Below are 12,917 nucleotides of genomic sequence, written 5' to 3' on the forward strand. Positions count from 1 at the left end.
TTCAGGGTAAACTGTTTAGTCACACTCGAGACCTGGAGATGGAAAGTACAGTACAGGTGGGAATGTTACAGTTGAAAGGGTGATTTGAATTGTGATGTCCCTGCACTTCTGGCAAGACAGCTATTGAATGAATGATGGTGAATATGTTAATTTTGTTTGGTTACACTACCTTGGTGGGAGAGGGAAAGTGTGAAAACAAGTCACTAAAACTCTCATGTTTTCTAGACAATAGACTCAACAAACAGAACTGCCCTAAAAATAAATCTTCAATGATTTATGCTTATGAAATATCAACTGATACAGCAAATTTTTGTAATTAACATAGCACCAAAACTAACTTAACCAAACTACTAAAATTAACACAATATACCACACCCATCTTGGCACAGCCTATAGTTAATTAACATTTTCTTAATATAAATGAAATACATTAATTTCATGATTTTCAGACTGAGTTGTGTAGAAATATTGCAAAGAAGAATTTGCACTTGACTGATTGGCAAAAGTCCCTCCTTTATAAGCTAAGATCACACTCACTCCTTACAAAAAGCATGACAATCATATACAAGAACAGTGAATGCCCTACATGTGAAAAATAAGAAGGATGTGATTTTCTAATTGTAAAATTAAAAATCTAATTCAACTTTACACTCACAGAGATGGATCTCAAGAAACTTCTGCATCGTTCCTGCTCCTTACTTATGAACTCATTCAGGAATTCCATAAAATTTTCCTTTCCCTGAAAAAGAGTGAAGTTGGCTAGTGTCTGTAGTGTTTTCGCTACCAGCGTCAGGTTCCTTCCAGCTCGCTCATCGGGATACTCTGGAAAAGAAATCGAAAAACTGTAAAACATCATTAGAAATTTGGGTATTGTCAGAGTTTAATACAGAAAATAATTGTATTATAACTTGTAAGATTAATTAGCTTAGTTCCTTTCCAAGGTGGTGCCTTAATGCTGGTGAAAGATTACGGATTCCAGAAACTAGAGCTATCCATCACTTCCTCGTATCAAATCTTATTTTACCTCCCATTCTCATGGTGCTTTATAACCCCTACAGGTTTAGCATTTCTATATGATTTGTTTTTACCTCAACAGCTGTCTCCTACCGAGGTAGGGTGACTCAAAAAGGAAAACTCGCTCACCATCATTTATTCAATCTGTCTTGCCAGAAGTTTGCTGACATTAGAATTCAGATTCCTCTCCAACTGTAACAGCCCCACCCCTCCCTCCTTCTGAGTGCAGGTACTGCCCTTCCCACTTCCAAGACTGAAATACAGGTCTCCGTCAACATTCGCGAAGGTTAGGGGATCAAGGTCCTCTCGAATGTTGAAAAATCGCGAATGTTTGGTGCCCCAAAATATTGCAGGGAAATATAATACAATACTGCTTCCTTACCTTGTTGAACCATGAACAATCATAAAATACATGAAAATGTCGTAAATTGTACTAAATACATACATGTTATGGTTTAATAACATGTATGTTATTTGTACCTCTGTATGTTCAAATTATTAAATTTTTTTTTTTTTTTCAACAAGTCGGCCGTCTCCCACCGAGGCAGGGTGACCCAAAAAAGAAAGAAAATCCCCAAAAAGAAAATACTTTCATCATCATTCAACTCTTTCACCACACTCACACATTATCACTGTTTTTGCAGAGGTGCTCAGAATACAACAGTTTAGAAGCATACACATATAAAGATACACAACATAAATAAATAAATAAATACCACTGCCTCCACCACTTCCTCAACCACTGCGAGTTCCTACTACCCTCCCTCCGACCCCGCAACTGGCAGCCAGCCCTCCCACCACTCAGTGCGGTGAGTGTTTTGTTTGTTCATTATTTGCTATTAAACTACAGTATAAATAATGTAAACACATTCATGACTGTATATTGGAATGGCTATTTGGACAAGTATTGGACAGTGACATCATGTGTTTACTCTTGAACACAGCAAAGAATCAAACATTTCTGCTACTGCTAATAACAATAGTAATAATAATAATTTTTTTTTTTCAACAAGTCGGCCGTCTCCCACCGAGGCAGGGTGACCCAAAAAAGAAAGAAAATCCCAGAAAAGAAAATATTCATCATCATTCAACACTTTCACCACACTCACACATTATCACTGTTTTTGCAGATGTGCTCAGGGTACAACAGTTTAGAAGCATATACATAAAAAGATACACAACATATCCCTCCAAACTGCCAATATCCCAAACCCCTCCTTTAAAGTGCAGGCATTGTACTTCCCATTTCCAGGACTCAAGTCCGACTATATGAAAATAACTGGTTTCCCTGAATCCCTTCACTAAATATTACCCTGCTCACACTCCAACAGATCGTCAGGTCCCAAGTACCATTCGTCTCCATTCACTCCTATCTAACACGCTCATGCACACTTGCTGGAAGTCCAAGCCCCTCACCCACAAAACCTCCTTTACCCCCTCTCTCCAACCCTTTCGAGGACAACCCCTACCCCGCCTTCCTTCCCCTATAGATTTATATGCTTTCCATGTCATTCTACTTTGATCCATTCTCTCTAAATGACCAAACCACCTCAACAACCCCTCTTCTGCCCTCTGACTAATACTTTTATTAACTCCACACCTTTTCCTAATTTCCACACTCCGAATTTTCTGCATAATATTTACACCACACATTGCCCTTAAACAGGACATCTCCACTGCCTCCAACCGTCTCCTCGCTGCTGCATTTACCACCCAAGCTTCACACCCATATAAGAGTGTTGGTACTACTATACTTTCATACATTCCCTTCTTTGCCTCCATAGATAACGTTTTTTGACTCCACATATACCTCAACGCACCACTCACCTTTTTTCCCTCATCAATTCTATGATTAATCTCATCCTTCATAAATACATCCGCCGACATAATAATAATAATAATAATAATAAATGCGATAGAATTGAAGAAGGAAATTGTACAAAAATACGAGGGAGTGGTTGACACATCATTAGTGTGGCTTTGTTTATGCTGGAGTGAGCATTAGTCTCCATGCTCTTCCAAACATTTCACAATAATTCACTGTGTTTGGTGCTTGTAGATTGAGTGCGACTGGAGTGGTAGAGGCAGTGGTTGAGGAAGCAGTTGAGGCAGTGGGTGAGGCAGTGGTTGAGGCAGCAGTACATGGAGAAGTACCCTGGCTGGTGTACCACCATCACTACCACCCTCCACCACCACCACCATTTTTGTATCTTTCTATCAAGTTTTTCTTGAATTCTATAGTGTTTCTCACCCTCTTTACCAAAGGGCTGGCACTAGAAGCTTTCTTTGGGCCCATGGTGGCTTATTTAGCAGCTACAAGCACTAAAAACAATGGAATACAAAATGTATCACATGTACGTGTGGAATCGTCTTCACTGGCTTGTAAACGATGGCACACTGGCAGTACATGGAGTTGCCAAGCCGCTCACGGCGTGCAGACACGTTCGGAACGAATAACTTTAACCGAGTTCTTTGTCGTTAACTGAGCCAATATTTTGACACAAAGTGTCGTTATCCGATTTTTACGTTATCCGATGATGTCGTTAACTGAGGGTCCACTGTACATCTATGATATTTTCTTCAACATTATATAAGAAATACATTACATCGCATATAAACATGATACATACACCCACAGTACAATAAATTTCACATAAATATGAGGTGTGGTAGCTGGGCAGAGGGAAAACATTACGTTTTCTCTGGTCCAGCCCCAGAGAAAACATGCATGAATCTGCATTTTGCCCAGTCACTCCCCTTAACACATTCTGCTTTGTTTACAATTCTCGGCATGAATTCTTCCCATTCCCTTCATTTATGATGGCATCTAAAGGTAGTTGTTAGAAACAATTAAACTCAGTGGACAAGGTATGTCGATGGTAATAATATGGCTATGGGCCACATTAAATATCGTATAGCTATATAGGTAGGTGTAGCTATGTAGCCCAGGCAGACTACGTAGCTACATCTACCGGCTACCTACAACTGACTTCCTACAAATAAATACTACTCGCCTCTCATCCTACATTAAGATTACACATATTTTAAAGTAAATAATGCGTGTACTGTATGTGTATTTTATCTCTCTGGACTGCTTTAAATACATGTACATTAAGTTTGGGATGGGGAGCCAGGGCTACCTACACCTGACTTCCTACAAATAAGTACTACTCACCTCTCTCCCTACATTAATACTACATATATTTTAAAGTAAGTAATGAATGTACTGTATGTATTTTACCTTTTATTGTGTTTTTGAATGCCTAGTTCTATTACTAACTTAATATAAGTTAGTGTAAACTTGTTATAAATGCATATAAATGCCAGACAAGTGGAAAAATGGTGTTCCACTTTAAGGCTGTAGCTTGGAACCTAACCAGCCACATACATGGGGCTCTCCTGTACAGTAACTTCAGGCTAAAACGTTGTGTAGTTTTAAAAATAGGTTAGATAAATACAAGAGTGGGTGTGGGTGGGTGTGAGTTGGACCTGACTAGCTTGTGCTGCTGGGTCTGGTGCCGTGCTCCATCCTTGAGTGGAGGTGACCAGACTGGGTGGGTCATTGGGCTAATCCAGGGGGGAAAGGGGTCATTGGGCTAATCGGAAGGGGGTTGGGGCCATGGACCTGCTCTGCATGGGTCAGTAGGCCTGTTGCAGTGTTCCTTCTTTCTATGTTCTTATGAAATATATGTATTTTAAATATTCACGCCACACATTGCTCTCAGATATGACATCCCCAGGAATAGAAGAATATAAAAAAATAATTTGTTTACCTTTAGAATATAAATATTATTAATGTTACTGCCAAAGGCTTCTTGTCACCCCAAGAGCACTAGCAGTAGCAGCCAACAGCAGTGGCGGCTCGGCAAATAATAGAATGGGGGGACTGCATGACTGCAAGCCTCATAGAACAGCATTGACAATAAATGTTATTGAAGTAATAATTTTTAAAATTAAACTAAATTTAATAATGATAAGCATTCACATATACATACCCATAGAGGTCATCACAGTCCTGCTGGTGGAGATATGGCTAGCTGAGGTGATGATGTTACAACTACTGTATTTGAAAATAAAATCCCAACATCGATTTTTTGATGTCGCAAAATGGTTTATAACTTTTTCACTAAAAGTTTTCATTTCTGTTATCATGTTTTCAATTGATATCATTGCTAGAGCAGTCAATCTTTCATTCGCCACTGTACTGCACAAAAAGGTTTTGATTATTTTCAAGGTTGAAAAACATCTTTCTGCTCCTGCTGTTTTCACTGTAATTAAAATTTTTTACAGCTTGACAGTTTCTGAAAATGTTGACTGCAGATGATTGTCATTTATCATCTCTAGCAACTCAATAAGATTTTCCGATTTGCACAAATCTTCTCTTGAATACAGTACAGATACAGTGGTACCTCGACTTTCGAGTTTAATTCGTTCCGTGACCGAGCTCATAACTCAATTTGCTTATATATCAAACCAATTTTCCTCATTGAAATTAAGTGAAATGCCATTAGTAATTCATTCCAGCCCCCAAAAAACCACCCCAATTTTTTTTTTACAGGTTTTTTAATAATAAATATATATTTTCTTTCTTTCAACACACCGGCCATATCCCACTGAGGCGGGGTGGCCCAAAAAGAAAAACGAAAGTTTCTCTTTTTAAATTTAGTAATTTATACAGGAGAAGGGGTTACTAGCCCCTTGTTCCCGGCATTTTAGTCGCCTCTTACATCACGCATGGCTTACGGAGGAAGAATTCTGTTCCACTTCCCCATGGAGATAAGAGGAAATAAACAAGAACAAGAACTAGAAAGAAAATAGAAGAAAACCCAGAGGGGTGTGTATAAATATGCTTGTACATGTATGTGTAGTGTGACCTAAGTGTAAGTAGAAGTAGCAAGACATACCTGAAATCTTGCATGTTGATGAGACAGAAAAAAGACACCAGCACTCCTATCATCATGTAAAACAATTACAGGTTTCCGTTTTACGCTCACTTGGCAGAACGGTAGTACCTCCCTGGGCGGATGCTGTCTACCAACCTACTACCTACAAAGATATTGTCATAGTTAGAAAATAACAGGGAATGAGCCTAAAAGTTATAAAAAGATAAGGCAGGCTGCCATATACAGTATCTTCTCTGTAGCTAACCTTTTGTTAGGTTGAAGAGTGACGGAGAGAGGACAGCAGGACAAAGGAACCGGAGGAACACACATGAAGAGATGAGGTTATCGATCAGTTCGCATTTCTCCTGGCGAGAGAGTTGCTCTCGCAGTGTGTGGAACACATTGCGCAGTTCCCTACATTAATCAAGGAAGAGATCAAGTTACATATGTTATCCATTGGTATATGTAAATTAGCATTTATATTCATATTAAATAATTCTATAAAATAAAACAGTACTTTAAATTTAGTTATTTTATAGAACATATGCAAACTTATTTTAATGACAAATTACTCTTAAGATAAAGGGGTATGGGTATATAATAACACTAGGATATTAATTAGCTCCCTTCTTGTGTTTTAAACAGGTGTACTCTATACCAGTAATGTTATGAAAGAAACCAACTGAGTCACCAACAGGCTTCTCCCCAGGCCTTAGAAAAGGATGTTTTATGAACATAACCCTATTTTTCCCATATGTTTTTCACTCCATAAATCGTGAAAACCATTGGTACTGCAGATTTCAGGAACATAACTCGCACGTGAGTTATGTTCCTGTTGCTTTGCAATATAGGACTGCAAAGCAGTACGCTGAATTGAACATCAAAAGGACTAATAGTGATAAGAGTAAATGAAAAAATCAACTCACACAGGGAAATTCCGACCAGACTGAAGAATCTTCTCCCATATAACAGACACACATTCCTTCAGAGCATTCCGTTGAGACTGAAGAGACTGGATGTTAGTAATCCGGAGAGGATCAACCTCAAGGTCCTCTGCTGCTGTAATAATTGCCTGAACTGGTTCTCTTAAGGTTCCATGAAGATACTGCTCACCAACTAATTTCATATATGCTTCAATTGCCTTTGTGGCTACACTGTTCCCACGAAAGAGGAGATGCTCATTCTCAGCTGCAAATGACAAATAATTAAGAATATTACAAAAATAATGACAAGAACAGCATAGTACGACATGTTGAATTTATAACCACTGCCTGTATTTTTAAATATGCCTGTCTACACATGTACATTTGCTTAAATTTATTTAAAAAAAATTATTAATTACGAGCACTTTTAGTTATTTGAGAACACAGCTATGAACTCACCCATCCGCTGAATATCCGTAAAAACAAGGTTGACGAGGAAGGGGATAGCACATTCTTCTGCTTGCATGATATTAATGAGAGTTGTTGCGATATCCTCCTTTGCTTTGACAGATACAACAGGCTCAAGGAGTTGGCAAAGGGACGTTGAATTTTCTTTGAGGTACTGACGGAAGGAGCCATACTGAGGTAGAGGCAAGATGTCTACAGACTGAAATCTATTGGAGAACACTATGTAAATATGAATAATATAAAATATATAATTATTTTAAAGTCTAGATATAACTTTATAACTTAGGGATAATTACAGTACTCCAATTATGCAGCTAGTATACTTGTATCAGGCAGGAGGGTAAATACTGTAAATCACTTTTACAGTACTAACAAAATAAACAGTACTAGCATATCAGTATGTGGTTGAAAAATATAAATACTCTACAATAAAAACCACTCATTAAAAGACCACTCATTAACAGATTTTTATATTAAAAATAAAAACTGGTCAAGACACACTTTGTATTTATTGGTCAAAATAGACAAAAGTCCATAATGCCATATTTTGTCTGCAGCAATAGCGTCCAGTCGTTTTTTCAATATTGGACCAAGTCTGCTAACTCCAACATTTGTCTGGTATGGATCACAGTGGCTACATCCACAACCCGACTGCTTTCACTGTTTCCCGAGCCATAGGCTACCTGCACCAGTTCACTGTTATGTTCACTCATGCATACAACTGTCATTCAGTTTCTAATTTTCCCTGGATTTAGAGCATTTTATATGAATTTATTAACAAAGTAATGTGCAACTGACAATGGCTTCTAAAGCAAATGGTGATGCCACAAGAAAACATGTAGTTATCAGTGTTAAGGAGAAACTGGAATTAATAATGAAGGTCGAGTTTGGTGTCTCAGCAGCATGGGTATGTGAGGAGTATGGAGTTAACAGTGTTTGACAGCCATAGAAGGAAGGAGAAACTTACAGTCCATGCTCTTAAGTTTAGTGTAGATGCTAGCCATAAAGGTTCTACAGTTGGTCCTAGGAAGCATATGAAAATGGCCCATGATCACTGCAGCTTACGTCTCATCTCTCCGCCACAAAAAGGTGAGTAAAATTAGTGGACGATCATGAAATATTAATTTCATAATTCAAGAGTCGAGGATAATTGGTAATATCATACACCCTCCCTCTCTCCCCAATTAGTCTGTAATGAGAGGTTTAGCTGTACAGCAATGAAATTTATAGTAGAAGGAAACATACGAACCCTAACAAAACAAGAAAGTAATAAAAAATAGATAACAGTACAGACTACAGAATTAGCAACATAATTTTGGAAATATATTAATCAAGCTTTCCAAAAGCTTTTGACACAACTGATCACGATTAAATTTCTCAAAACAGTATAAATATTATTACATGTATGGGGAAAGTGCTGAACCTGTAGGGGTCATACACTGTCTGCTGACTGATAGACCATCAGGTTTGATCCAAGGAAGGGAAAAGCAGGTTTAAATGCATGCATCAAGAGCCTTTCACAAGCATCTAGGAACTCCCCTTGAGGGGTAAAAAAAACCCAGTAATATTGTACATTAAGAAGGAATAAAGAGGAACAATACTATGACTGGAATGATACACAAATAACCTTACACTGAAATTTAGGATAATGTTTCAGTCTGACATGGACCACTAAGTAGCTAATGATTGAAGTCGGACTGAAATATCATATACGTATTTCAGTTTCCCAAGTGCAGGTTAGTTGTGCATTGTACATTCTTAGGCTTACTAACCTATGCTTAATTCTTAGGGCAGGTACTTCTCTGTCTGGTTTATCAACCTTTACTGGATACCACTGCTCCTCCAAGGCTACCTGACCTGGACTGGATGGCTTTAAATCAATTTCTACTGTCCCTATCTTCTTACGAACTGACTTCTTGTCAGCTTCTCTCATAAGCTCAATGCAGATGCTCGAGACCTAGAATAATTAAATAAAGGGGGTTGAGGATCAGTATAGTGTGCAATCATATAGTTTCAAATATAGCATATAAATCATAGCATTTACAGGATTAATTGAGAGTACATATATTTACAAGATAATAAAAAATCTAAAACTCACCTGTGGGAGATCTAGCTCAAAGTACTCCCCCCAAAAACACATGTTCGACTTCTGTTTAGAACACGTACATCCATAGGGTGCAGAGTTCAGCTTGAGTATGCAGTAGTATCTGTTGGATACAGTGAGGTATTATAACAAAGAATGTATGAAATGTTTACAGTGATACTGTGCAAACCTCTGCAACATTAAAAAGTTGAAAAACCATTGCAAAATATTGGTTTCTGAAACAGGCATAATTCTTCCCAGTCATACTTAGTGCTGACTGTTTTCACTGATCGAAAGTTATAAATGTGAACATGGCAATGCATGGCTAATACAAGTCTATTCAAACAACGTTTTTATAAATATTCCATTATTATTCAGAAATGGGGAAGAACATGTTTCGTAATTCTGTAGGTAGACTGATATATATAATGTATACAGGGAGTTGTCCATGTTTAGGATTTTAAAACTAATAATTTTAAACACAGTACCTTACACAAATTTTCAGAGACTGTCAGAAGGATTACATATTAACATAAATTTTTAGATAAAACTAATGCATCAAAAGATACTATACTACAAAACTACAGTGGACCCCCGCATAACGATTACCTCCGAATGCGACCAATTATGTAAGTGTATTTATGTAAGTGCATTTGTACGTGTATGTTTGGGGGTCTGAAATGGACTAATCTACTTCACAATATTTCTTATGGGAACAAATTCAGTCAGTACTGGCACCTAAAGGGAGCGCTCAGGTTCACGCACGCGGAGCAAAAAACAATTCGAAAAAATATGAAAATGGAGTTACCAAAAAATAGCTGAACTTTCTGGCTACACTCTGGTATAATTATTATCCTTGTACGATGTTTCTAAAAGGAATTACAGCCATTTATAACAGGCATGGTGACAGCGCTGACGCATCATATTGCGTAAGAAGCGCTGACGCGGCTTTGTTTACGTTTTTCCCCCTTGTTATTTTTATCGTTTTCTTATATCTTTATGTCTAATAAAATACAAATTCACTGTCTGAGATCATGCCCGAACGGGCGGAGCTAATATGGTCAAGTAACCAGTCAGGTACCATGGGTATAGTATCCAAAATGGCCGACACCTCCAGCCAACAAAATATTCCATAAATATTCCATACCCACGCTAATATCAATTATAAGGCTTATTTATCTATCACAATTGATCTATTATGACATAATGCAATATAATAATAGCATATAAACATAAAAAGCACACCGTAAAAAATAATATATAGCATAATATGATGCCCAAGAGGGAAAAATTTCTATCGGTGTATCCCCTGAAGTTTCGTTATCTCTTACAAGTGATGAGAGAAAACGGATTTACAATGGTTAACTGTAATAAACACTCGTAGGTCACACAAAAAGTGTAAAATAAAGCGAATTTTTCGGGGAAAAAAATTATTTCCCGGGCAGCTGGGGTGCCGCGCGCTTCGGCCTATATCTCGAAAGTAACTTATTTACCTATTTAGGGGCAATCCATCTTTATTTATGATTGAATTGACTTGATTTTCACAACAAACATAGGAGAATGATTGCTTTACAAGGTGGAGTGTGCCTTTCTGAACTATCCCAAATATTTTTAGATTTATGTGGGCAACAAGACCGACATCTTCCAATATGTCAAAAAAGTTATGAAACTTATTTTTTTTAGCATGAAGATAAGGTTTATTTTAGAATAGGTACACTTACAGTGATGGAATTAGAGGTGTTCTATCAGCAGCAAGTGTCAAAACCACTTTTCCAAGTACCACTGAGAAGACTCCCCTGCCAAATGCAATTTTTCGTAAATTTTGCATATTTCATTTCCTTTTTGGCCGATATGATTGAAACTTCAGCACAGGATATTTGATATAAGCTTCTAATAGTACACCAAAAATGAACGTAATCGGTTGAAAAATAAAGAAGTCGATATGTTACACCTAGCGCTCCCTGAACATACTTCTGGAGTGAAAAAATATCGTTAACCGGGGGTCCACTGTATTCCATGAAACAATGAGAAACATTTTAGGGGAATAACAATCAATTTTGTTAAATCTATCTGCTTCACTGGCACTAATGGTCTTGGGGGTAGGAGAGTGAGGGTAAGAAACTTCACCTTAACCCTTTCAGGGTTGGTGCCATACTAGTACGGCTTGCACGCCAGGGTTGGTGCTGTACTAGTAAGCATAAATTCTAGCGCTTTCAAATCTAGCGAGAGAATGCTGGTAGGCCTACATATGAAAGAATGGGTCTATGTGGTCAGTATAAAAAAAAAATCCTGCAGCACACAGTGCATAATGAGAAAAAAAAACTCCGACCGTGTTTTTGGTTTAAAATAGCAACTTTGCAGTGTATTTTCGTATGCTATTTATGGTTGTATTCTAGTTTTCCTGGTCTTATTTTATAGAATGGAAGACATATTATGGAAACTGAGATGATTTTGATTGGTTTCACAATGAAAAGTACTTTGAAATTGAGCTCAAAGTAGCAGAAATGTTTGATTTTTGCCAAAGTTCAAAGATAAACAAATCATGCCACGCGTCCAGTACACGACAACTGGCGAGTCTAATATTCTTTCACAAGTGTGCTGATGTTATTTATACCATTTCTACACGAATGCAGTAGTCTGCATAACATAAATCTTCTGTTTTTTGTGAGAATAAAAATTCAAAGTGGAAAGCAAAAGAAATGTAGCAGAGGCCTGGGGACGTGAGTAATGAACAGAAGAAATGTTATTTTAGTTCCAGGAATGTCTGTCTTGTTTATTCTGGACCCTATTTGGAAATTGGCATCTTTTGAAATTTGCGTGAAATTTCCAAAATTGCCAATTTCTGACCACGTTATTAGTTAGTTGAAATCAATAAATGGGTGGTTTCTTGTACTCATTCAATAGACAAAATGGAGTTCTAGCGAAATAGGTATGATTTTTGTCGACTGATACATTGGAATTGACCGATAATGGGGCTCAAAGTGGGCGAAATCGCCAATGCGTAAACATCGTCGAGACAGCTAACTTTGCGAGAGTGTAATTCCGTACATTTTCCATCAAATTTCATACTTTTGGTGTCATTATGATCAGGAAAAGATTCTCTATCATTTCATAAGAAAAAATAATTTTTTTTCTCGAAAAATTTCCGACCGAGAGCAAGTTTTGGAAAGGGCCACACTGGCCATCCCAGAAGTGCTGGGCTGAGGGTCTGGTATGGCCACACCGGCCACCCCAGAGGTGATGGACTGAGAGTCATCTGGGTTCTCATCAATATTTTCACTAATTCCTTGATTAGTGGCCATATCACTGTCAAATCCACTAAACTCGCATTCAATTTCACTCTCCGAGAATAGTAGAGTGTTAATACGATGAGGTGTGAGTGAATCGTGAGGGTTTGCCATGATGTTGACCCAAGATGGAGCTGAAAATAACTGGTCCTACCATGTGGTACCCCAGCATCACCGATTTTTTTCATACTGCACACACTGAAAGGGTAAAAAAGAACTTCCATTTCAACTACGATTTTTTAAATTGCATTTTAATACA

General features: G+C 37.7%; 1 protein-coding gene across 2 annotated transcripts in view; it reads right to left on the reverse strand.

The window, feature by feature from the left end:
- LOC128691137 (ras GTPase-activating protein raskol) overlaps positions 1-12,917 on the reverse strand; it is a 791,339-nt gene that overhangs the window by 21,991 nt on the left and 756,431 nt on the right. For both annotated transcript variants that reach the window (XM_070089113.1, XM_070089114.1), the window contains exons 9-14: positions 9,387-9,495; positions 9,061-9,245; positions 7,280-7,494; positions 6,824-7,085; positions 6,163-6,311; positions 656-822 (exon numbers count right to left, since the gene is read on the reverse strand). In XM_070089113.1, the coding sequence (XP_069945214.1) occupies positions 656-822; positions 6,163-6,311; positions 6,824-7,085; positions 7,280-7,494; positions 9,061-9,245; positions 9,387-9,495 (1,087 nt within the window). The remainder of the gene's footprint in view (positions 1-655; positions 823-6,162; positions 6,312-6,823; positions 7,086-7,279; positions 7,495-9,060; positions 9,246-9,386; positions 9,496-12,917) is intronic.

Source organism: Cherax quadricarinatus, chromosome 27 (genome assembly GCF_038502225.1).
Source record: "Cherax quadricarinatus isolate ZL_2023a chromosome 27, ASM3850222v1, whole genome shotgun sequence".
Lineage (NCBI taxonomy): Eukaryota > Metazoa > Arthropoda > Malacostraca > Decapoda > Parastacidae > Cherax > Cherax quadricarinatus.